We start from the raw sequence: 27,258 nt of genomic DNA on the forward strand, positions 1-27,258 counted from the left end.
CAGGGCGCTGGGGGGGGGGGTGGCGCGGCGCCCTGGGGAGCTTGTTACCTCTATAAACTGGCTGGCAATGATATTCAGTGCCCAGGCACTGTCCGCAATACCCCCGCCAGGATAAATATATAAAATTAAGCGTGAAGAAGCGCGCCATGTTGGGGGCGGGGCATCTTCCTCACTGCTCACTGGCGCCATTTTCCTCCTCAGTAAAGTCGCTGGTCCTTCCTCACCCGCAGCAAATACCAGGGGGCTCAAAACAGAAGGGGGGGGGGGCATATTTATTTATTATATGTAAAGCGCAGCAGCTCTGGGACATTAATTAGTGTGGTCAGACCTGCTTATTTGGCGCTGGGGTGTGAGCTGGCTATTTCCCTTTGTGTTCCCTCACATGCTTGGTGTGTGTGCTGTCTCTGGGTAGTCGACATGTTGGAGGCAGATTATCCTTCTTCGGGGGATCATTTATCAGGGACACCGAATGTTTGGGGGTGGCCCTGTCGGCATCGCCAACTGCAGATTGGTTAACTACATTGAATGCCTTGCATGCTAGTGTCACGTCATTAAATCAAAAATTTGATCAGTCTGAATCTCAATCCCAGGTGTGGAAAAGATCAGTGGAGGACGCTTTATTACAAATGCAAGCGTAGTTTTGACCAGTTCGTTGACACGAGTGCCGACACGGACTCTGAGGCCGATGTCGATTATGCTGATTCTAGGTTGGACCCTAAATTGGCTAAGAGTATTCAGTATATGATTGTTGCTGTCAAAGATATCTTGAATATTAATGAGGACCCTATTACACCTGAAACCAGGGTCCTTATTTACAAGGAAAAGAAGCGCTCGGTTACCTTTCCTCCTTGTTTCGAACTGAACGCTCTCTTTGATAGCATTAGGAACAGCCCTGATAAAAAAATTCTGATTCCTAAAAGGATCAGGGTGGCATACCCCTTTCCCGAGTCTGATAGGGATACGTGGGAAAATCCCCCCACAGTAGACAAAGCCCTGGCGTGTTTGTCAAAACAGGTAGCCCTCCCTGCAGCCCAATCAACGGCCCTTAAGGAGCCGGCGGACCGTAAGCAGGAGGCTACCCTAAAGGCTATTTTCACTACTACAGGGACGCTGCTCAGGCCTCTTATTGCGTCTGCATGGGTCAGTAGTGCTATTGAAAAGTGGGCAGACACTTTGTCTTCTGATTGGGATACTCTGGATAGAGATAACATCCAGGTAATGCTTGGTTATATCAGAGATGCAGCTGCATACTTGAAATAGGCTGCAAGGGATGCTGGCCTGCTAGGTGCTAAGGCGAATGCTATGTCCGTTGCGGCTAGGCGAGCGCTCTGGACTCACCAGTGGAATGCTGATGCTGATTCCAAGAGAAATATGGAGTCTCTTCCTTTTAAGGGAGGTGAACTTTTTGGTGACGGTCTTACTGATTTAGTATCAGCAGCTACCGCGGGTAAATCTACCTTTTTACCTTCTGTTCCTATGCAACAGAAGAATCCGCCACATTATCAAATGCAGTCCTTTCGTCCCAACAAGTATAGAAGAGGCCGAGGAAACTTCTTCCTGGCTACCAGAGGAAGAGGCAAGAGGGTACCCGCATCCTCGGGTTCCCAGGAGCAGAAGTCCTCCCGGCTTCTGCCAAATCCTCCGCATGACGCCAGGTCTCCCTTTACAGGGGCCCGCACTGGTGGGGGCACGCCTAAAGCTTTTCAGTCAGGTCTGGGTTCGCTCGGGTCTAGACCCTTGGGTATTGAGTATCGTGTCCCAAGGGTACAAACTGGAGTTTCAAGACGTTCCCCCTCACCGTTTTTTCAGATCAGCCTTACCAGCTTCGCTTCCGGACAGGGCTCTGGTCTGCGGTGCAGTACAAAACTTGTGTCAAAATCAGGTTGTGGTCCCGGTACCCCTGGCACAGCAGGGGCAGGGGTTTTATTCAAGCCTGTTTGTGGTGCCGAAGCCGGATGGCTCTGTAAGACCAATCCTCAACCTGAAATCTCTGAATTTCTTCCTGGTGAAATTCAAATTCAAGATGGAGTCACTCAGAGCGGTGATCTCCAGTCTGGAGGGGGGGGAATTCATGGTCTCATTGGACATCAAGGACGCCTACCTTCATGTCCCCATTTATCCTCCTCATCAAAGTTTCCTGAGGTTTGCTATCCAGGATACGCACTACCAGTTTCAGATTGCCGTTTGGTCTGTCCACGGCTCCGAGGATTTTCACCAAAGTAATGGTAGAAATGATGGTTCTCCTGCGCAAGCAAGGGGTTACAATTATCCCGTACTTGGACGATCTCCTGATAAAGGCGAGGTCCAAGGACAAATTGTTGCAATCCCTGTCAATTCTACAACAGCACGGCTGGCTCCTGGACTTGCTGAAATCACAGTTAATCCCGACAACCCGGTTGGCGTTTTTGGGCATGATACTGGACACGGTCCAACAGACAGTGTTCCTCCCCATGGAGAAAGCTCGGGAAATTCAGAGTCTGGTAAAACTCTTGCTAAAACCGAAAACGGTCTCCATTCATCAATGCATTCAATTGCTGGGAAAAATGGTTGCGGCATACGAGGCCCTCCAGTTTGGGAGGTTCCATGCCAGAGTGTTCCTGTGGGACCTGTTGGACAAATGGTGCGGATCCCACCTTCATATGCACCGGAGGATAATTCTATCTCCCAACACCAGAGTCTCACTTCTGTGGTGGCTCCACAGCTCTCACCTCCTTGCGGGACACCGGTTCGGGATCCAGGACTGGATCCTGGTAACCACGGATGCAAGTCTCCGAGGTTGGGGGGCAGTCACTCTGGGGGTGAGCTTCCAAGGAAGATGGTCAAGTCCGGAAACGCATCTTCACATAAACGTTCTGGAACTGAGAGCCCTTTACAACGGCCTCCTACAAGCGGAACATCTTCTTCGGAACCTGCCGGTTCTGATCCAATCGGACAATGTCACGGCAGTGGCTTATATCAACCGCCAAGGCGCACGAGAAGCAGAGCAGCAATGGCAGAAGCCACGAAAATTCTTCGTTGGGCGGAAAAACATACAAGCGCTCTGTCGGCAATATTCATTCCGGGAGTGGACAACTGGGAAGCAGACTTCCTCAGCAGACACGACCTTCATCCAGTAGAGTGAAGCCTCCATCAGGAGGTCTTCGCACTGATAACAGTTCGATGGGGGGTTCCCCATATAGACATGATGGCGTCTCGCCTCAACAGAAAACTTCTGAGGTATTGGTCCAGGTCCAGGGACCCTCAGGCGGAGGCAGTGGATGTGCTGACAACACCCTGGGTGTTTCCGTCGGTGTACATTTTCCCTCCGCTTCCTCTCATCCCAAAGGTGTTGAGACTTCTAAAAAGAACAAACATTCCAGCGCTCCTTGTAGCCCCAGATTGGCCAAGGAAAACGTGGTACCCGGATCTTCAGACGTTACTAGTCGACGATCCCTGGCCTCTTCCTCTTCGCGAGGACCTGCTGCGGCAGGGGGCGTTCGTCCACCAAGACTTACAGCGGCTACGTTTGACGGCATGGCGGTTGAACGCCAGATTTTAGCCCGGAAGGGTATTCCCAGTGAAGTCATACCTACTCTTATTCTTACCAGGAAGGCTGTGACGTCAAAGCACTATCACTGTATTTGGAGGAAATATATTTCCTGGTGCGAGTCCAAGAGAGCTCCAGTGGAGAAATTTGACCTTGGACGTTTTCTCCATTTTCTACAGAATGGAGTAGATGCGGGCCTTAAATTAGGCTCCATTTAAAGTGCAGATTTCTGCCTTGTCCATTTTCTTTCAGAAACAATTGGCTTCACTTCCTGAAGTGCAGACCTTTGTGAAAGGGGTGTTGGACATCCAACCTCCTTTTGTGCCCCCTGTGGCACCTTGGGACCTTAACGTCGTATTATCGTTCCTTCAGTCACATTGGTTTGAACCTTTGCGTAAAGTGGAGTTAAAATTCCTCACTTGGAAACTTTGTCATTTTGTTGGCGTTGGCATCCGCAAGGCGGGTGTCTGAGTTGGCGGCCTTGTCTCACGTGAACCCTTATTTAGTTTTCCATGAAGATGGAGCAGAGTTGCGAACTCGGCAACAATTTCTGCCAAAGGTGGTTTCCTCTTTTCATATCAACCAACCTATTGTGGTGCCAGTGGCTACTCGCGCTTTGGCTGAGAATAAGTCTCTGGATGTGGTCAGAGCTTTAAAGATTTATGTAGCCAGGACGGCTCCATTGAGGAAAACAGAGTCTCTGTTTATTTTGTATGCTCCCAAGAAGATTGGGGTTCCTGCTTCCAAGCAGACCATTGCCCACTGGATATGTCAGACGATTCAGCAGGCTCCTTCAACGGCAGGCTTGCCGTTGCCGAAATCAGTGAAGGCCCATTCCACTAGGAAGGTGGGTTCGTCCTGGGCGGCTGCCCGGGGTGTCTCGGCATTGCAACTTTACCGAGCTGCTACTTGGTCGGGGTTGAACACGTTTGCTAAATTCTACAAGTTTGATACCTTGGCCGATGAAGACCTTAAATTTGGTCAATCGGTGCTGCAGAGTCATCCGCACTCTCCCGCCCGCTATTGAGCTTTGGTATAAACCCCATGGTCTTTTGAGAGTGCCCAACATCCTCTAGGACGAAATAGAAAATAGGATTTTAAATACCTACCGGTAAATCTTTTTCTATGAGTCCGTAGAGGATGTTGGGCGCCCGTCCCAGTGCGTACTGTATTTGTTAAGTCCTTTCCTCGTAATGTCTGTCTCGCCGGGTACAGTTCCAAACTGAGTCTGGGGAGGGATATAGAGGGAGGAGCCAGGTCACGCCCCTTTGAAAGTCTTAAAGTGCCCATGTCTCCCGCGGATCCCGTCTATACCCCATGGTCTTTTGAGAGTGCCCAACATCCTCTACGGACTCATAGAAAAGGATTTACCGGTAGGTATTTAAAATCCTATTTTTACAGGCACTTAAGTATTCTACATGTCATTTTAGACAGTGTTGGTTAAGAACAAGTGTACTTCTACCCAGTGACGGAACTACCGCCAGTGCCGGCAGTGCCTTGCACTGGGGCCTGCCACTGTCCAGGGGCCCAAAGCATGTAATGAGTCAAACTGACTCATTACATGCACACAGCCGCCCGCCGAGGAGAGGAGCGCAGCGGCCACGGGGGAGAAGGAGAAGGAGGAGGAGGGAGCCGCAGCAGCGCTGTGTAATTGGAAGAGGCGATGCTGCTGTCCCTCTGCTTCACCATAGGCTGCCCAGCATTCACAGCGGCGGACAACAGCCTATGGTGAAGGACAGGGACCGCAGCAGCAGCGCCTCCACCAATAACACAGCGCTGCTGCGGCTCCCTCCTCCACCTCTCTCCTCTTCCTTCTCCCCTGCCCGGGATCTCTGCAGAAGCTGCACCGAGGAGCCTGACTGCCAGCGGAGAGAGTAAGTGTAAAAAGAGTAACGCTGTCTGCCGTAATGTGTAAAAAGGGGGACGCTGTCTGCCTTAATGTGTAAAAAAGGGGACGCTGTCTGTCGTAATGTGGAAAAAGGGGAACGCTGTCTGCCGTAATGTGGAAAAAGGGGGACGCTGTCTGCCGTAATGTGTAAAAAGGGGACGCTGTCTGCCGTAATGTGTAAAAAAGGGGACGCTGTCTGCAGTAATGTGTAAAAAGGGGGACTCTGTCTGTCGTAATGTGTAAAAAGGGAACGCTGTCTGCCGTAATGTGGAAAAAGGGGACGCTGTGTGCCGTAATGTGTAAAAAGGGGGACACGGTCTGCCGTAATGTGTAAAAAGGGGACGCTGTCTGCCGTAATGTGTAAAAAGGGGAATCTGTCCGCCATAAGGTGTAAAAGGGGCTCTACCTGGTGTAGTGGTGCTACTGTCCGGCATAATTTGAATAATGAAGACTACTGTGCACCGTTATATGAATTTGTTATTATTTTGTGGCCACACCCCTTCCAAACGAAGCCATGCCCCTATATTTTTTGCGTGCGCCTACGGCGCGCACTGCCCCTATTTTGCATAGATGGGTGAGGCTCCGATGCCGTTTCTTGCACACAGTGCTAAAATGTCTAGTTACGGCACTGTTGCTAGGTATCCATTTCTCTGGCCCTGAGCAGGTCCCCCTCTCCAAGGGGTGAGGGGGTGGACTTGGATGGGATAAAGGGGGGGGGAGCATTTTGTCGCACCTGGGCCCACCGCTCGCTAGTTCCGCCACTGCTTCTACCTGAATATATAGTACAAGTATTCTGAGATAGACATCCAGTATCTACTGTGCATTGTTATATATATATATATATATATATATATAATATATACATACACATATATATACATACATACATATATACATACGTGTGTAGTTTTACTTGTCCAGTGCAGTTTTATTGTTTATCTGTAACAACTGTAGCTGCTGTGTGGATTTCATTCCAAACAAGTTAGGAGTACTCACCAGTCTTCAAATTCATTCACTTTTATTTAAAGCAGCATTTCAGTGCAAAGTAAAGCAGCAGCGACGTTTCGGACCTCACCAGGACCTTTGTCAAGCTAACCATGCAATGGACAAAACAGACATATATATATATATATATATATATATATATATATATATATATATATATATATATATATGTATGTATGTATGTATGTATGTATGTGTGTGTGTGTGTATATATATATATATATATATATATATATATATATATATACATACATACATAGCACGACAGGTCTAAAGGTCGACATGAGGATTTTTTTTTTTGTGTCGTTTTCTCCGTAAAGTGACCGGGATCCCAAATTAGTGCACCGCGTCCCCTCGCTTCGCTCGCCATGCTTCGGGCATGGTGCCTTCGCTCCGCTACCGCTTCGCTCGGCACACTTTACCGTTCCACGCGTAGTCCACGTGGATCGTGAAGTATGAAAAAAAAATATGTGAAAAAGTCATGTCGACCTTTAGACCTGTCGACCTAGCACATGTCGACATAGAAACCCTGTCGACCTTCCATCCATGTCGACCTAGTGACTGTCGACCTATAGTGGTCGACCTAAACATTGTCGACCTAGACACTGTCGATCTTCAGACCGGATCCCATATATATATATATATATATATATATATATATATATATATATATATATATATATATATACCCCATAATCCCACCCACCGAACCAATTAAACAATTAGTCACCTTAACCCTTAACAAAACCAAGTGCTCACCAAGCACATCTAAAAACAATCTGGTCATTAGTACACACTAACCAGATCACACCAGTGTCCACAGTATGTGTTACACATTGTATAAATAAATAATCAAATGACCGAAGAGGCTGTAATACACCGGGTCCCCTCAGAGCCGCACATCTGGTAACCCGCCTACGCCACCGGAAGTATGCGGTCCCAGGGAGAAACACATCCCCGGGTTGGTTTTGTTCAGCCCAGTACACAGTAAGGACCACAGAGAAGGTCGTGTGATCGCAGCCGCAGCAAGTAAGGAACATCCTGCACAGTAGTGCGTTCCAACTGCCTGCAACTTGCGTTCCACTGCGGAATATAGCTATAGGTATTAAAACAGAGTATCCCTATAGATTGTAAGCTTGCGAGTAGGGCCTTCCTACCTCCTATGATTGTTTGTTATCACCCAGTTTGTTGTTGTTATTTCCAGTTGTAAAGTGCAACGGAATTTGCTGCGCTATATAAGAAACTGTAAATAAATAAATATGATCAAAAGATGTATAGGACCATTCTATTACTGGCACTAATTTAGCGCCAGTGAAAAAAGAACAGGGATATAATGTGTGATCAGGTTAGGTGGTTAGGAACCAGGGCATGTCCTATACACAGACATTAATGGAAACTAGACTAATTCACAAATAACCATAATTAGAACATCTACAAAAACTTTAATATAGCAATCAATAGGAGGAGACAGATCTATAGTACCCAAGAAAAAATTAAAAAGAAATAGAAAAAAAAGAATAGAATATTTTTCAAAAAACAAAACAAAAACAGCCATACCCATACAAGGTATGTGACATTGATAGAAGCTGGAAGACATCTCATCAAATCCAAGTAGCAAACTACTCCAAAAATATACTATATTGTTTGGAATCATTTAAGCCACGTGGCCAAATAGTGTCCAGTCTGTAAATCTATGCTGTTTCACATTTTTGTATCATTTTCTCACGGTCACCTCCTCTTCGTGGTACTTCAATTCTGTCAATGATCATACTTTTTAGAGCCGATATAGAGTGTTTGGTCTCCACAAAGTGTCAGGCTACGGGTTTATCCGAGCCACCCTGTGCCAGGGCTTGCCTAATCGAGGTCCGATGGGTCGCCATCCTTTCCCGAAATGGTCGAATGGTCTTGCCAACATACACCAACGAACACTGGCCGATTAAGGGTGTATACAACAAAGTCAGATAAACACCCCACTCGGTGTCGTATCGGAATCTTCTTGCCCGTATGTGGGTGATGGAAAAATCGACCTATCGACATGCTACGACATGTGCAATTGGGGCATCTATAATATATGTATATATATATATATATATATATATATATATATATAATATATATATAATATATATGTGTGTGTGTATATAGTGCTACACAGTATATACTGTATTTTTTATTGTGTATTTCAGTCATCTTATACCGATTTTAATTCTCTGTTTGTGTCCTGTATTTATTGTCAAATAAATCAGGGGGTTATTTGCAGGTATTGTGTTTGTCTGGCTATATTGTACTGTTGCGCTCTAAGGCTACATTCCCTATAATGTCTGCCACACAGGGCGGGAAATCCGTGGACGCTTCTGCATCATGCAGTGCTTGCACCAAGGATTTACCTGAGGGGGAAGTTTTAGCTGATGGTTCAGGCACTGGGTGCCATACCTCTTCCAGTCAGCCCGCAGCACCTGTGGCCAATCAGGAACCACCTTGGGCAGCGTTCTCAAGTATGCTGAATACACTTGGGACACATCTTACGCCCTCTGTGGGACCCCCTGTGCCATTAGAGCCACATATTCTCCATGTAGTTAATCCACCCTGGGCGGACACTCTGTCTACCCAGATACAACTTTTAAATCTACCTTTGCTTAGACAAAAATATACCCCACGCCCTTCTGGGGTCAAGGGGTTATCTAAGCGGGCTGCTTACTCTTCACAATCCACTAATATCTCAGATAATTCGTCTGATGAGGATGGGGAATATACTGATCCGTCAGACACTGACACAGTAGCTTCTGACGAGGAAACTACAACTCAGGTTGATGTTCCTGACCTAGTGGAGGCTATTAAGCCGATTCTTCAAATTGATGATGAGATAGATCCCACTACTGCGTCTAAGAAACCTGCTAAATTCAAACGTAAGAAAGTTACTAAAGTAGTCTTACCACATTCTGACCATTTAGTTAACATACGTCCGGAATCTTGGTCGTCTCCAGGAAAGAAATTTTCCCTGTCTAAAAAGATGCAAGCTCGTTATCCTATCCCTGCGGAGTTGAGTAACAAGTGAGAAACTCCACCGCCGGTGGACTCTCATGTTGCCCGTCTTGTGGTGTCATCTACTCTTCCTGTCACCACTGTCACCTCACTGAAGGAGCCGATGGAGAAGCGTGTGGAGGGATGCCTGAAATCTATTTAATCTCTTACCGGTGCTGTACATAGACCCACTCTAGCAGCCTCCTGGGCCGCAAAGGGAATTGAAGCATGGGTTCAGGCATTAGAAGAAGAGCTGCCTCAGGATATTTCTGACACTGCCATACAATATCTGTCTCATATTACCGCAGCCTCCCACTATATTCAGGAGGCGTCCTCTGAGGCAGGTGTAATGGCAGCCAAGGCGTCTACCACGTCCTGGCTCACCGAATTCTGTGGTTGAGGTCCTGGAATGTGGGCCTGGACTCCAAAAAGACCTTGGAGATGCTTCCTTTTAAGGGAGACATCCTTTTTGGGGAGGATCTGAATAAGATTGTGATGGATTTGGCGACTACTAATACTGTGTTTCTCCGCAGTACTAATCCTTCTGCACCGAAGGCAAATAGTACCACTTTTCGTTCCTTTCGACCTCCAGGCAAAGCAAAGGGTCAGGCGCACCCGAGACAGGCTCGTACTTCCAAATTAAGCCCGAACCTAAACATCTTGGGCCGCTCATCAGCTTGCTTCCAAACAAACAAGCCTGCTGCATGACGGGGCGCATGGGTATCCCAGGGTTGGGGGCCGACTTCTGCAGTTCGCCCAGGCCTGGTTACAGACCACTTCGGATGCCTAGGTGCGGGAAGTTGTCTCTCACGGGTATGCAATCTCTTTCAAGAGACGTCCCCCTCGCCAGTTCTGCTCGCTAGCTATCCCTTCGGATCCGTTGAAAGCAAAAGCTCTACATTTGGTCCCTTCAGGACACAGAAGTGGTAGTGCCCGGTACCCCTGTCCCAGAGAGGCAGGGGATACTATTCAACCCTGTTTCTAGTCCCGAAACCAAATGGGTCCTTCCGGCCTATACTCAACCTCAAATCGTTTAATAAATTTGTGAGGGTGTCCAAATTTCGCATGGAAACCCTGCGTTCTATTTTACTGGCCATGGAACCCGAGGACTATATTGTATCCCTGGACATACAGGATGTTTTACCTGCACATACCTGTTGCCATTTTGCATCAGCAATATCTGCGGTTTGCAATTGGCAACCTACATTATCCATTCCAGGCCACGGCCCCTCGGATTTTCACCAAGGTCATTGCCGTTATGACGGCCCTTTTTCTTTCATCAGGGAATCATGATCCTGCCGTATCTGGACAACTTGCTGATTCTGGCAAACACCCAAGATGTTCTCCTCAGTCATCTGGAAATGATGGTCCTATTCCTATTTCCTACAAGCCCATGAGTGGCTCATCAACTGGAAGAAGTACTCGCCGGAGAATGGTGCACCTGGGGGCACTGCTAGACACACACAGCCAGAGACTGTTTCTGTCCCCAGAGAAAGTCCTGAAACTTCAGGACAGGATCAGATACTTCCTATCTCGCCCAAGAGTGTCAATACACTCGGCAATGCAGGTACTAGGCCTCATGGTGTCGGCTTTCGACATGGCAGAGTACGCTCAATTTCATTCCCGCCCTCTGCAGAGCTTAAGCCTCTCCAAGTGATTCATCGGATCAGGTCTCAAATGATCTCCTTGACTCTGGAGGCTCGTCTGTCACTGGGCTGATGGCTACAGGACCAACAGTTGAGGAGAGTCCATCCCTTCTGGATCCCCAACTGGGTCCAACGGACGCCAGCCTGCGGGGTTGGGGCGAGGTGCTGGAGCACCACTCTCTCCAGGGTCGGTGGACTGCGGAGCAATCTCTCCTCCTGATTAAACATTCTGAAATTGCGGGCAGTGTTCAATGCTTTGACCCTTGCCCTGCCCTTGATACAGAACAGGCCTGTTTAAGTACAATCAGACTACGCCACTACGGTGGCATACATAAATCATCAAGGCGGCACTCGAGGCTGCATGGCAATGATGTAAGTGTCAAAAATCCTTCGCTAGGCAGAACGCCATCTGCCAGCAATATCGGCAGTGTTCATTCCGGGAGTCCTCAACTGGGAAGCAGATTTCCTCAGTCGTCAGGACGAGCATGCCGGAGAGTGGAGTAATGCATCTTAGGAACAGTCAAAGCTTTAGCCTGTTGGTGCCTCGGATCAAGATCCAATTCTACACCGGATGTATTCCCTGTGGAACCCAGTGTACCTCGCAGAAAGAGATTTGAACTATGGTAAGTCTACCATAAATCTTTTTTTTTTTTTTTTTTCTTTTTTTTTCTCTACACTCTGTGAACCATTGTATACCACAAACTCATTGAAATATGTACATTGGTTAATAACATCAAACCTTCTATACATTTTTTTTACATGTTCTGAAAGTGTGCTTATTACATTGTTTATAACTTGAAAATCAGAAAATAGCTATTTAATGCATAATATTTTTAGGAACGAGTAGACATGTATTCTAAATGATGGTTGTAAAGTATGTCGGTTATTCTTAAAGAGTGCGTTTATTAGAAGGCCATTTATCTATTACAGCATTTTCTGCATCCAAACCAAGAAATGAGTTATCGGTTTATATTCGTCCAAATGGTTCTACAGAAAGTGGAATTGTATTTTGTGTCTTCACAATTGCAGCGTTAGAATCCCTCCTTAAAGCCAAACGTCATCTTCATCATTGTGACAGATCTCTGTAGTTTGCAGGAATTTCTAAACGGAGCCGTGGTCATATTCCAACATTGCTGGGATTCTAAAAGGCAGTCTGGAAGTAAAACTTTTTTTTTTTTTTTTTGCTAAATTTTTTTTTTTTACATTTTACTACCTGATTTTAAATGCATTCTCCCATTCTGAGGTACATTGGAACAAGGGCGGTATTCTGGTAGAGCAGTAGAAGAGTTAAACAAGTAGAGAGAAGTACATCTGCACACTTGTAAAGGTGTATCAAAATCTTGTATAAAAGAAAACTTATGACATCCCCAATAATCGTGTTTCTGAATTAGACTTTTTTCCTCTCTGGGGGTGCGACCCTAATGTAACCAGACTCTGGAACAACACAAAAAAGAGAACTAGAAGAAGGTTATTAAGTTGGGTGCACTGAATAGATTTAATGGGTTAATTGATGTATTAAAACTTAGCTAAGTTTTAATACATCAATTAACCCATTAAATCTATTCAGTGCACCCCAACTTAACCTTCTAGTTCTCTTTTTTGTGTTGTTCCAGAGCAGTAGAAGAACCTAGTACCAACCCTGGACTTTAAAATACATTGGTCTTTTTATACACTGGATACTGTATGGAATATAGTATTAATATTTTATGATTGGAAGCTACAATCATTGGTTTTGTTTATTACATTGACCAAAAATAATTTGATTTGGTCCTGGACCACCAACCCAGGGCACCCCTGCAATTGCCCCAAGGCACCCCAAGAAACCATTGGTTTGTAGTATAGGTTGTATTAAACATATTTAACTAATATAAAATAAAATAACTGGTCAGGAAATGGTTAATCCCATAGCAAATAAATAAATACACAAAAATAATAGAACCAGTAGGAGTCAGAACTGCACTTTCTGAGCACATATTCTCCCACCTTGTGGTAAGGCGCCTATATCCTCTTCCTGGCAGCTACTCTCTGGTCCAGTGCATTGATTGAGGGCTCAGATCCACAGACACAGCAAACTTAGTCAAAGAAGCTGCTACCACTGGGCATGTGCAGCAGTTCTGCTCTGTCCCGTAAACTGCATGTAGTGGCGGCAGCTCTAGTTGCTGTGGTTGTCATAATATAAGCTGCTGGCTAAGAGGAGGTGGTTTTCCGGGCAATACACATGTAAGTGTGTGTGTGTGAAGTATTTGAACATACTGTGTGCATTTTTTTTCTTTCCTTTTTTATATATTTAGGAGTTATTGTAAAATATATGAAATTAAGTGGATGGCTATAGATCCAAAACAAAGTACATATACAGTTGTACTGCCTAGGCTGACTTACATCATATACTGAATTTGTGATGTCACTCAGCTTTAGATTATAGATGCCTGCTTGATATAGAACAGTCAGTTATCAGCTGAGTGTAAGCTGTATGTTACATGGAAATGTTATGTGGTCACTTACTTATGATATGCATGACGGCATAGTAGTTTAATAAAGGGAAAACTCCCACATTATTAAGATTAAACAGTTCCATTAAATATTGAGAAAGCTTTTAACATCACACGCCTCCCTGTGGCTGTAAACTGGTACATACTACTCTAATTCACTGGCAAGGAGAGGACATATAAGTCAGTAGTGGACTGTCTAACAAATGGTAAAGGCTCCAGCAATTATTCAGTGGAATTCATCAACCCTACAGGAGATTGGCTGTCCTATTATGTTGCTTTGGAACCTCAGTGCCATACAACTCTTCAGCATATACCCACTACAAGAGCTCTAATTGAAATCCCATGTTATGGAGACCACAAGATCCAGTGTATCTTCCATTCAAACTTTCGTACCACCACTTCGAGCACTGGGAGGGCGAATCATCAAATCCATATTTAGTAGTCTTTCCATGAGGCACATTTTTAGTGTCCACAGGTTGATCATTCTGACATTTATATTTATTTATTTTTTCATTTTATTCAGGTGGCTCTGAACAGAGCAGTGATGGATTAGTTGGCCAAGCTGTAGGACCACTAGCAGCAGCTCGAAGACTGGAGGTCAGTGATAAACAAAAATAGGAAACTGAATTGTGGAGAATCTTTGATTTATGTTTGATAACTATTTGTCCCCTCCTCTCAGAATCTTGCAGAGAGCAGTAAAAGATGGTTTGATGCTCAAAAGTACAAGAATTGGGATCTTCGTTGTTTAAAGTTACAGCCAGTCTCTCCTGTTCCTAGGTATGCATCTAAATGTAATATGCTGAAGTAAAATCATTAGTTCTGTTGGAGTGCATGGTTAAGGTATACATTATATAGTATTCATATACCAGAATCTCAATAGGTAAAAAATTATACTTGTCATTCACAAAAGCACATTCAAGAGGTGAACACACCCCAGAGGTTGAAGGAGGACACATGAAAACCTAAAGGACAACTATAGTTTATTAGAGAAAAATAATATATTTATTTATAAATTTTATTGTGTAGCTTTACAGAAGGGAAGCAGACCTAAACATTGTTGCAGATCAAGTACACCACTTCATGGCAGCAGTATTCTCTGACGGCAGTGGCTTCTTTCAGCTCCTAATACACCCTGGCACACTGCAAACATTGTTCAGGAATGGTTTGGGGAACATGACAGAGTTCAATGTGGTGACTCAAAATTCCCCAGATTTTAGGCATGGAGGACCCACATTGCAACTTAAAATACTTTTAACTCCTTGGTGCCAGATACCACAGGCCACCTTCAGAGGATTTGTGTAGTCCATGCCTCGATGGGTTAGAGCTGTTTTGGCAGCAAAATGGGGACATACACAATATTAGGCAGGTGGTTTTAATGTTATGGCTGATGGGTGTGCATGTACAGTATGTGTGTGTATGTGACAATGATACTGTGTAGTAGAAGCACACACGGACTCTGGACATGTACACTATGGTTTATTTCGTAAGGATGGTCGCAGACCAGTTACCATCATACAGTTAATGTTCATACTAGCCACTGTCGAAGGTCCTCCGCTCTTCACGCATCCCAAAGAGCCCTTTCACTATCTAACAGAGACCTTCTCCCTAGTTACCGGCCAGCTTTTCCGGTGTCTGTCTTACAGATACATTCCCCAGACAAGCTTTTATTCTTTGGAGAGTTCACATATGCTCCGGTTAATCAGTCACATGCTTTCAGCAGCTCCAGGCTGCAGTGGAAAAACGCACTGAAATCCATTAAGTAGGTAAGACACACCCTTATCTATCCTCCAAAGATGTGACTCCAACGTAGCGCCGGCACTCTGGATGCCTCCTAGGGCTTGCTTACTCTGATGCCTTCCACCTGGGTCTTGCAACCCCCATTATCAGAACAAAAACGAGGCAGCACTCAGAGATTTGATGATAATATCATCAAATCTCTGAGTGCCGCCTCGTTTTTGTTGTGTGTGTGTGTGTATATATAATATATTTATTATACATTCCCCCCCCCCCAATAAATCTTTCTTCGAAATGTGAGTGCTGGTTATGTCACTATATTTCTTTGGGAAAAGAGTGAGTGCTTGTGTTGCTGATATATTTGAACCTTGCACCACTTTCCATGCCTATTATTGAGTGCTGTCTTGTCTCCATAATCAGCCCTTGGTTTGTGGGGTTGGAACCCTTTCTATTTTGACACCACAATCTTTTTACAAGTTGCATATACATGAGGTTGAAGTAATTTAGGTCTGTTTCTAAAAGAGCAAGGAATTTACCTACATAGTTGGACATCCTAATTAAAGCCATCCAAGGAAGACTTGGTTAAAAGAACATAAATTTGGTCAGTCAAGGTTCTAAGGCGTTACAAGCAGATTGCACGGGACCCAAGCATCTCGCGTATAAGTATTCAGGACTGAAACTGTAATAAGTTGTTCAGCACAAACAATATAATTGCTATAAGCATTAAGATTTGTCATTGTACATTGAGCATCCTCCTGGTGTTCCTTGTATTTAATATACAGTATATTTGGCCTTATTAACAAGAGGCTTAGAAGAGCGTCCGGTTGTCATTTTACTGGGTACCGGATCAATCATAAATATATGTAGACTTATATTATTCCCACTTGTATGTGTTTGCAAACACATATATTTGTGTTTTAAAATGGGTACGTTGAGCTCTAGTTCTGTGAAGAGGATCATCTTGCATCCATCCATTACAGCGGATACTGTGCAAGTGTACACGGTTGTTATAACCCTCAAACGTCTTTAGCACAAGGTTCTATTCAGGGAGTAGCATATAAACATCATCCGCTTCATGGGCAAAAGTGTTTGGACACAAGAACGTCACACCCATATGAGCGTGTTGAATATCTCATTCATTTGGAGTTGGTTTCCCCTTTGCTGCTGTATCTACTCTTCTAGGAAGGCTTTCTGTTAGATTATGGAACATCGCTGTAGGGATTCTTATTTATTCAGGCAAAAGAGCTGGGCGGTCGGGCACTGACGCTGGTCAACAAGGACAGGCTCATAATCAACGTTCCAGTTCATCCTAAATGTGGCCGATGGGCTTGCATTAAGGTCTCAGAGCAGGCTACTCAACGTCTTTCACATGAAACTTGACAAAGCATTTTTTGATGAACGTTGTCTTGTGCACAGATGTGATGTCATGCTGTAGCAGGAGCTTTCCGCAGACTATTGCCACTTAGGTGGTCATTCCGAGTTGATCGCTCGTTGACTATTTTCGCAACGGAGTGATTAAGGCTAAAATGCGCATGGTACGCAGTGCGCATGCGCTAAGTATTTTAACACAAAACTTAGTAGATTTACTCATCTCCGAACAAAGAATTTTCATCGTTGTAGTGTTCGGAGTGTGATTGACAGGAAGTGGGTGTTTCTGGGCGGAAACTGACCATTTTCTGGGAGTGTGCGGAAAAACGCAGGCGTGTCAGGGACAAACGCAGGAGTGTCTGGAGAAATGGGGGAGTGGCTGGCCGAACACAGGGCGTGTTTGTGACGTCAAACCAGGAACGAAAGGGCCTGAGCTGATCGCAATCTGTGAGTAGGTCTGGAGCTACTCAGAAACTGCTAAGAAATTTCTATTCGCAATTCTGCTAATCTTTCGTTCGCAATTCTGCCATGCTAAAATATACTCCCAGAGGGCGGCGGCCCAGTGTGTGCAATGCTGCTAAAATCTGCTAGCGAGCGAACAACTCGGAATGACCCCCTTAGTTGGAAACACAAAATTTACTAGAATGTAATTGTATGCAATAGCATCAAGGTTTTCTTTCACTGGAGCCAAGTGGTCCAGGCCACAAAGTGGAAAACATCCCCAAAACATTACTCCCTCTTCTATCATATGTTACAGTTGGCAATATGCATTGGTACTAGAATCCAAAGTCAGATTTGAACTGTGATTTGTCACTCCAGATAATGCATTTCCATTGCTTTATATGTTCAGCATTATGATCTGAGGCTTTTGTGTGGCTGCTCAACCATAGAAGCTCAATCCATGGAGCTCCTATTGGAATAGTTTTTGTGCTGCTAGAGGCAGTTTCTAAAGAGCTTCAGTACGTAGCGGTCTTACTCTGTGATCTCTGGTGGCCTGCAATTTCATGGCTGAACTGTTGTTGCTCCTAAAAGTTTCCACCAATGGGGTATATTCAATCCTCTCGGATTTGGCCATTCTCGACCCAATGTAATTCTTAACTGCCAGCTGGAAAACAAATGGACGCGCTGGGCACGCAGTGTGGTTCGAGTAGCTCACCTCGTGGGTGCTCGTGGCTGCGTCTGAAAAGCGTCCAAAGCCGGTCAGGGACTCCCCAGGCAGTCAGAGGCAGCCGTCGGTGAGTGGAGGGGAGGTCCGCAGGCACGACCTCAGCCAGACGGACCGGAGGTAGGCACACGTCTGGTCATGGTAGACAGGGAGTTCTTGGCCGCAGCGTCTATGAAAGGGGTGAGCTGCAACTTGCAGGGCCGATGAACTCGTCCCTCGGCTCCGCAGCAGCACTCCAGCACTTCACTACACACTCGGATACTTACTTGTCCCGGAGCTCTGCCAAGCTGCTTCCATTCAGCTCGGCAGCCAAGCTGCATCCCTCCGCCAATCTGACTGAAGTCGGATTGACATTTTGGCCCCGTTTCCGACAACTTGTTGGTTTTTGCTGCGCTTCCGACAATACACGTGGATCGGTTTAGGTCAGTGATGGCTAACCTTGACACTCCAGCTGTTGTTGAACTACACATCCCAGCATGCCCTGCTATAGTTTTGCTTTTTGTCCATGCTAAAACTGATGCAGGGTATGCTGGGATGTGTAGTTCAACAACAGCTGGAGTGTCAAGGTTAGCCATCACTGGTTTAGGTGATTTTCGACGGTTTTCCAACAAGTTGGATTTCCTGACTTTCGGGAAAAAAGGGGGTAGCATTGAATAGGTCGGAACCACTTCCGACCTAAAACAGTCGGAAACTGCCGTCTTTCCGACAAGACGGCAGTTACTTCAATTGAATGTACCCCTAAATTTGAAAGAGGTGGCTCTAGGGGGGCATAACAAAGATGCACAGGCTTTTATGGAAATCTAGCATACACTGTATTACCATGCCATTTTGAAAGTGGATGAGTTTCAGCATGTGTGAAGAAATGTATGCACTGTAATATGGTTATTTTCCCTTTTATGAAAGGTAATTGCTAAGCTTGCCCATAACAATTTGGCATGGGGTGTGCTCTTCAACTCCTTCCACTGATCAGATTTTTTTTTTTTTTTTTTTTCAGTGACATTATGATTTCCCGAGGACAGAGTCCAAAAGCGGTCAATGTGCTTGCCAAGGAGGTAGGATTGCTTGCAGATGAAATTGAGATGTATGGCCGCTCCAAAGCCAAAGTACTTCTGTCTGTTCTAGAGAGGTTAAAGGAGCAGCCAAATGGGAAATACGTCTTAGTTGCTGGGTAAGACTGCACAACTGGGACAATTGTCAATGTTGGTTTTATGTATTTTTTCTCCAATTTAAAATTAATATGCATTTGTGTGTTTTATAGGACTTCTGTGTTACAGTTTGATAAGAATAAAAATGAGGGTCCTTCTGCTAAGGTCCAACTGAATAATCTTGTAACTCAGCCCAAAAATTAGCTTATAGAATAAACTGTTGTGTATCTCCCATGCTCCATTTGCCTAACTTATTTCTTCTAGCTCTGGATCGAGCTGGGCAAGTAGGGATACCCAGCTGCAGAAATGTCACATGATAGGGAACAGAGCAATGGAAAGTACACAACACTTGTCTCTATTTGCTCACCTTTTGGCTAAATTACTAGATTTTATGAATTAATGGTGCTAATTATCCTTTAAGTAGTCTGGAATGTCAATGGAAAAAAAAGATTCTTACATGTTTGCAGATTTCAGAGTTCTAGGGGTATATTCAATTGAAGTCTGATCCATTCTGACATTTAATTTGTCGGAATAGATCAGACCTAGGCTATTCAATGCAGTCTCAATTCGACTTTAAAAAAAGTCGAATTGAGATGCGGGAGCTGAGACGGGGGAGAGCCGAGGGCAGACGGGGGAGAGCAGCGCTACAGCATATATATAGCCGCTGCTGTAGCGCTGCTCTCCCCTGTCTGCCCGCGCCCTCCCTTGTCAAACAATTTGGGGTTAGATTGAATAGGTCGGAACCCCTTCCGACCTAAATTTTTTTCGAAAACTGACGTCTTTTCGACAGACGGCAGCTTTCGACTTCAATTGAATATACCCCCTAGTTGTTGAAAGAAATAAGGGCTTGTGCTCTCATGTCTTACATTTATGTTACAGAATGTTGCACCGGGATGTGGTCAACATCCCGCCGGACGGAATCCTGGCGGTCGGAATAAAGGGGCTGCGTTGCGCTCGCCCCCCTGTCAGGATTGTGCTGGTCGGGATTCCGACCGCCGGGATCCCGTCCAGCGGGATTTCGTTCTGATCCCGTTGCACCTACCAACTGCAGAAAACTATATTCCGGTCAACACTGGCTGCAGTGCATTGGAGCCTGTGGGCCTATTTTCAATGGGGGGCCTGGAGCTGCAGCTCCATCCGCCCCATTGTTAATCCGGCCCTGCCTTCCGGGGGTTGCAGTTGTTAAGATTCATATAGAGAACATTCCTTATGGTACACTGTGTGCGTGCTGCTGGGTCTTTCAGAAATTAGGAATTGCTTAACCTTAATCTTTCCACCTCGCCCCTAGTGTTGAAACGTGTATTACAATATTATATCCGTAGCACATAGATGTTGAATGCTGTTTTATCATTATGTTTTATCATGGCATAAATTAGGGGATGTTTACACTAGTTATCAAAACTTTGCATCTGTTCTTTGCCTATAGTAAAACGTGTCTTACCAAAATATACCCAATTTACTTCTAAAGCTAGATACCTATACAATTGTCGGCCCGTTCTCACGATATCTGTTGAATGCCTGATGATTGTATAGTTGTGTACTCTGTGCAAATGTAGCCAATAAACCGCTTATAACGCTCCTGCAACATTCGGGACCAGGAGGTTGCATCTTATGTGCTGCACATGTAACCTCCCGATACCCATAGTGGAGCAGTTAACTCCCCGCGTCTCACAGGAGGTCACAGGGGCACAGCTGGATACACACAGAGCCTGGCTGATCGGGAGCATTTTACCTGATCAGCAGGGATCGAACAAGTGCAGCTTTACTCTGCTGTTACGCTCTTCCTAACTTTTATGCAACAGGTAAGGTTATGTTTTTCTAATTTCTCTAATAACCCTTGGAAGTTATTACCCAAAATGCCTACACCAATCCTGCATTATGCTTTCTGTGTGCTTAAGGTTTTCTTTTATTATGTCTGTGTGGCTTATCTATTGCTGTCTTACTTAAATATTCTGTATTATGTGCATTGTTTTTGATGTCTGTAAAGCGCCTTGAGTCCTTTTGGAGAAAGCGCGCTATATAAATAAAATTATTATTATTTTTACATAGCTGTTTCTGCAGCGGGGTACACTGGGGTTCCACAGGGAATAACATCAAGGTGTAGAGTAGGATCTTGATCCGAGGCACCAACAGGCTAAAGCAGAGGTCCAGGATTTAGGTATATCCATGGCTCAGCACAGATGGCTAAATCAAATTGACTAAAGTGCTAATTAAGTCACCTGTGGCCAAGGATGGATACATTAACACCTGGACCGTTGGGGTGCCTTGAGGACCGCGTTTGGGAACCTCTGGGCTAAAAGCTTTGACTGTTCCCAAGATGCTCAGCGCCGCCTCCTCTATAACCCCGCCTCCGTGCACAGGAGCTCAGTTTGTAAGTTGGTGCCCTGCAGGCAGGACACTAATAGGCAGGGCTGCTCCAGCATCCCTGAGAAGAGCTTTTTAAAAAGAAGATAGAAGTTTTCAAGGGCTGCAGCAGAGGCACACTTAGTGCTAGATGTCATTCTGACATCTCCTGCTGCAGCTCCATCACTTTACCCGGCGGCGCTGTCTACTCCGCCGTCCCTGGTTGCCGGGTACTTACAGCGGAGGCTCCAGTTCTTCACCTAGGGCACACACTTGCCGCAGCTCTCCAGGATCGCGTGTCCGCATCAAGGGAGGAGGTAAGAGGGTGCCCCAAACGGGACCTGCCGAAAATCGCGATCCGGCGCGGCCATTAGGAGGTGGGCCGCGCGCGCTGGCGTGGACACTGTGTTGGTACATGGACCCCACTAGACCGCCAGGGCAGGGGCAGAGGTCGGTTATATAATATAACAGTTTTATTATGGCCCACAGCACCCGGTGGTGAAGTCCAGCAAGGGAATAAGGCTCTGACCTGTAGCCCCTCCCTCAGCCCCTGGGCGCCATTTAGAGTAATTGTTCCCGCCTTGGAGCAGCATCTCTCTCTCTCCCTCACTCCCTGTCAGCGTTTGGGTGCCATTACACAAATGCTACGCTGACTCTGGGACTGGTGGGCAATGCCTCCTCTGTAATGCCGCCTGCTTCATCACTGCTGTGCATTTACAGGACACTTAAGTATTCTACATGTCGTCTAGACAGTGTTAGTTAAGAACAAGTGCATACATTCAGGGTTATTTAGTACAAGTACCCTGTGACATACATCCAATCTTTACTGTGCATTGTTATCTATCTATCTCTCTATCTCTCTATCTATCTATCTATCTACCTAATATATATATATATATATATATATATATATATATATTTCTCTGACGTCCTAGTGGATGCTGGGACTCCGTAAGGACCATGGGGATATAGCGGCTCCGCAGGAGACAGGGCACAAAATAAAAGCTTAAGGATCAGGTGGTGTGCACTGGCTCCTCCCCCTATGACCCTCCTCCAAGCCCCAGTTAGATTTTTGTGCCCGGCCGAGAAGGGTGCAATCTAGGTGGCTCTCCTGAGCTGCTTAGAATAAAAGTTTAGTTAGGTTTTTTTATTTTCAGTGAGTCCTGCTGGCAACAGGCTCACTGCATCGTGGGACTAAGGGGAGAAGAAACGGACTCACCTGAGTGCAGAGTGGATCGGGTTTCTTAGGCTACTGGACACTAGCTCCAGAGGGACGATCACAGGTTCAGCCTGGATGGGTCACCGGAGCCGCGCCGCCGTCCCCCTTACAGAGCCAGAAGAGACGAAGAGGTCCGGTGAAATCGGCGGCAGAAGACATCCTGTCTTCAGACTAAGGTAGCGCACAGCACCGCAGCTGTGCGCCATTGCTCTCAGCACACTTCACACTCCGGTCACTGAGGGTGCAGGGCGCTGGGGGGGGAGCGCCCTGAGACGCAATATAACAGAATACCTTAGGTGGCAAAACAGAATACATCACATATAGCTCCTGGGCTATATGGATGTATTTTAATCCCCTGCCATTTTACACAAAAAAGCGGGAGATAAGGACGTCGTGAAGGGGCGGAGCCTATCTCCTCAGCACACAAGCGCCATTTTCCCTCACAGCTCCGCTGGAAGGACGGCTCCCTGACTCTCCCCTGCAGTCCTGCTTCAGAATCAGGGTAAAAAAGAGAAGGGGGGGCATTGTTGGCAGCAAATAACAATAATTAACAGCAGCTATAAGGGAATAACACTTATATAAGGTTATCCCTGTATATATATATATATATATATAGCGCTGGGTGTGTGCTGGCAGACTCTCCCTCTGTCTCTCCAAAGGGCTAAGTGGGGTCCTGTCCTCTATCAGAGCATTCCCGGTGTGTGTGTGTGCTGTGTGTCGGTACGCGTGTGTCGACATGTATGAGGAGGAAAATTATGTGGAGGCGGAGCAGTTGCCTGCGTTGGGGATGTCACCCCCTAGGGAGTCGACACCTGACTGGATGATTGTATTTAAACAATTAAGTGATAATGTCAGCAATTTGCAAAAAACTGTTGACGACATGAGACAGCCGGCAAATCAGTTAGTGCCTGTCCAGGCGTCTCAGACACCGTCAGGGGCGCTAAAACGCCCGTTACCTCAGTGGGTCGACACAGACCCTGACACAGATACTGAGTCTAGTGTCGACGGTGACGAGACAAACGTAATGTCCAGTAGGGCCACACGTTACATGATCACGGCAATGAAAGAGGCATTGAACCTTTCTGACACTACAAGTACCACAAAGAAGGGTATTATGTGGGGTGAGAAAAAACTACCAATGTTTTTTCCTGAGTCAGAGGAAATAAATGAGGTGTGTGAAAAAGCGTGGGTTTCTCCCGATAAAAAACAGCTAATTTCTAAAAAATTATTAGCATTATATCCTTTCCCGCCAGAGGTTAGGGCGCGTTGGGAAACACCCCCTAGGGTAGATAAGGCGCTCACACGTTTATCTAAACAAGTAGCGTTACCGTCTCCTGATACGGCTACCCTCAAAGAACCAGCTGATAGAAGGCTGGAAAATATCCTAAAAAGTATATACACACATACTGGTGTTATACTGCGACCAGCAATCGCCTCAGCCTGGATGTGCAGTGCTGGAGTCGCATGGTCGGATTCCCTGACTGAGAATATTGATACCCTGGATAGGGACAATATTTTGTTAACTATAGAACATTTAAAGGATGCATTATTATATATGCGTGATGCACAGAGGGATATTTGCACCCTGGCATCAAGAGTAAGTGCTATGTCCATCTCTGCCAGAAGAGCGTTGTGGACGCGACAGTGGTCAGGGGATGCGGATTCCAAACGGCACATGGAAGTATTGCCGTATAAAGGGGAGGAGTTATTTGGGGCTGGTCTATCGGACCTGGTGGCCACGGCAACGGCTGGAAATCCACCTTTTTACCCCAGGTCACTCCACATCAGCAGAAAAAGACACCGTCTTTTCAATCTCAGTCCTTTCGTTCCCATAAGTACAAGCGAGCAAAAGGCCACTCCTTTCTGCCCCGGGGCAGAGGAAGAGGAAAAAGACTGCACCATGCAGCCGCTTCCCAAGAGCAGAAGCCCTCCCCTGCTTCTGCCAAGTCTTCAGCATGACGCTGGGGCTTTACAAGCAGACTCAGATATGGTGGGGGCCCGTCTCAAAAATTTCAACGCGCAGTGGGCTCACTCGCAAGTGGATCCCTGGATTCTACAGGTAGTATCGCAGGGGTACAAACTGGAATTCGAGGCGTTTCCCCCTCATCGTTTCCTGAAGTCTGCTTTACCAAAGTCTCCCTCCGACAGGGAGGCAGTTCTAGAAGCCATTCACAAGCTGTATTCCCAGCAGGTGATAATCAAGGTACCCCTCCTGCAACAAGGAAAGGGGTATTATTCCACGCTGTTTGTGGTACCGAAGCCGGACGGCTCGGTGAGACCAATTTTAAATCTGAAATCCTTGAACACTTACATAAAAAGGTTCAAATTCAAGATGGAGTCACTCAGAGCAGTGATAGCGAACCTGGAAGAAGGGGACTATATGGTGTCTCTGGACATCAAAGATGCTTATCTCCACGTCCCGATATACCCTTCTCACCAAGGGTACCTCAGGTTTGTAGTACTAAACTGTCATTATCAGTTTCAGACGCTGCCGTTTGGATTGTCCACGGCACCTCGGGTCTTTACCAAGGTAATGGCCGAAATGATGATTCTTCTACGAAGAAAAGGCATTTCAATTATCCCTTACTTGGACGATCTCCTGATAAGGGCAAGATCCAGGGAACAGTTAGAAGTCGGAGTAGCACTATCTCAGGTAGTGTTACGTCAGCACGGGTGGATTCTAAATATTCCAAAATCGCAGCTGATTCCAACGACACGTCTACTGTTCCTAGGAATGATTCTGGACACAGTCCAGAAGAAGGTGTTTCTCCCGGAGGAGAAGGCCAGGGAGTTATCCGAGCTAGTCAGGAACCTCCTAAAACCAGGACAGGTCTCAGTGCATCAGTGCACGAGGGTCCTGGGGAAAATGGTGGCTTCTTACGAAGCGATTCCATTCGGAAGATTCCATGCAAGAACATTTCAGTGGGATCTACTGGACAAATGGTCCGGATCGCATCTGCAGATGCATCAGCGGATAACCCTGTCGCCAAGGACAAGGGTGTCTCTCCTGTGGTGGCTGCAGAGTGCTCATCTACTAGAGGGCCGCAGATTTGGCATTCAGGATTGGACCCTGGTAACCACGGATGCCAGCCTGAGAGGCTGGGGAGCAGTCACACAGGGAAGGAATTTCCAGGGCCTGTGGTCAAGCTTGGAAACGTCTCTTCATATAAACATTCTGGAACTAAGGGCCATTTACAATGCCCTAAGTCAAGCAAAACCTCTGCTTCAGGGTCAGGCGGTGTCGATCCAATCGGACAACATCACGTCAGTCGCCCACGTAAACAGACAGGGCGGCACGAGAAGCAGGAGGGCAATGGCAGAAGCTGCAAGGATTCTTCGCTGGGCGGAAAATCATGTGATAGCACTGTCAGCAGTATTCATTCCGGGAGTGGACAACTGGGAAGCAGACTTCCTCAGCAGACACGACCTTCACCCGGGAGAGTGGGGACTTCACCCAGAAGTCTTCCACCTGATTGTAAACCGTTGGGAAAAACCAAAGGTGGACATGATGGCGTCACGTCTAAACAAAAAACTGGACAGATATTGCGCCAGGTCAAGGGACCCTCAGGCAATAGCAGTGGACGCTCTGGTAACGCCGTGGGTGTACCAGTCAGTGTATGTGTTCCCTCCTCTGCCTCTCATACCAAAAGTACTGCGAATCATAAGAAGGAGAGGAGTAAGAACTATACTCGTGGTTCCGGATTGGCCAAGACGGACTTGGTACCCCGAACTTCAAGAGATGCTCACGGACGAACCGTGGCCTCTACCTCTAAGAAAGGACCTGCTACTGCAGGGGCCTTGTCTGTTCCAAGACTTACCGCGGCTGCGTTTGACGGCATGGCGGTTGAACGCCGGATCCTGAGGGAAAAAGGCATTCCAGAAGAAGTCATCCCTACCCTGGTCAAGGCCAGGAAGGACGTAACCGCAAAACATTATCACCGCATTTGGCGAAAATATGTTGCGTGGTGTGAGGCCAAGAAGGCCCCTACAGAGGAATTTCAACTGGGTCGTTTCCTTCATTTCCTGCAAACAGGACTGTCTATGGGCCTAAAATTAGGGTCCATTAAGGTTCAAATTTCGGCCCTGTCGATTTTCTTCCAGAAAGAACTGGCTTCAGTACCTGAAGTTCAGACATTTGTAAAAGGGGTGCTGCACATACAGCCTCCTTTTGTGCCTCCAGTGGCACCTTGGGATCTCAATGTGGTGTTGAGTTTTCTAAAGTCACATTGGTTTGAACCACTTTCCACTGTGGAATTAAAATATCTCACATGGAAGGTGTCGATGCTGTTAGCCTTGGCTTCAGCCAGGCGTGTGTCAGAATTGGCGGCTTTATCATATAAAAGCCCTTACTTGATATTTCATTCTGACAGGGCGGAATTGAGGACTCGTCCTCAATTTCTACCTAAGGTGGTTTCTGCATTTCACATGAACCAACCTATTGTGGTACCTGCGGCTACCAGGGACTTAGAGGACTCTAAGTTGCTTGACGTTGTCAGGGCCTTGAAAATATATGTTTCCAGGACGGCTGGAGTCAGAAAATCTGACTCGCTGTTTATCCTGTATGCACCCAACAAGCTGGGTGCTCCTGCTTCTAAGCAGACGATTGCTCGTTGGATTTGTAGTACAATTCAGCTTGCACATTCTGTGGCAGGATTGCCACAGCCAAAATCAGTAAAAGCCCATTCCACAAGGAAGGTGGGCTCATCTTG

At 46.2% G+C, this 27,258-nt stretch overlaps 1 protein-coding gene across 2 annotated transcripts in view; it reads left to right on the plus strand.

Moving 5' to 3' along the window:
- The window catches only part of MTHFD1L (methylenetetrahydrofolate dehydrogenase (NADP+ dependent) 1 like), a 598,574-nt gene that overhangs the window by 123,184 nt on the left and 448,132 nt on the right, over window positions 1-27,258 (plus strand). For both annotated transcript variants that reach the window (XM_063917907.1, XM_063917906.1), the window contains exons 9-11: window positions 14,099-14,172; window positions 14,255-14,352; window positions 18,837-19,010. In XM_063917907.1, coding sequence (XP_063773977.1) covers window positions 14,099-14,172; window positions 14,255-14,352; window positions 18,837-19,010 — 346 coding nt within the window. The remainder of the gene's footprint in view (window positions 1-14,098; window positions 14,173-14,254; window positions 14,353-18,836; window positions 19,011-27,258) is intronic.

This window comes from Pseudophryne corroboree, chromosome 4 (genome assembly GCF_028390025.1).
Source record: "Pseudophryne corroboree isolate aPseCor3 chromosome 4, aPseCor3.hap2, whole genome shotgun sequence".
NCBI lineage: Eukaryota > Metazoa > Chordata > Amphibia > Anura > Myobatrachidae > Pseudophryne > Pseudophryne corroboree.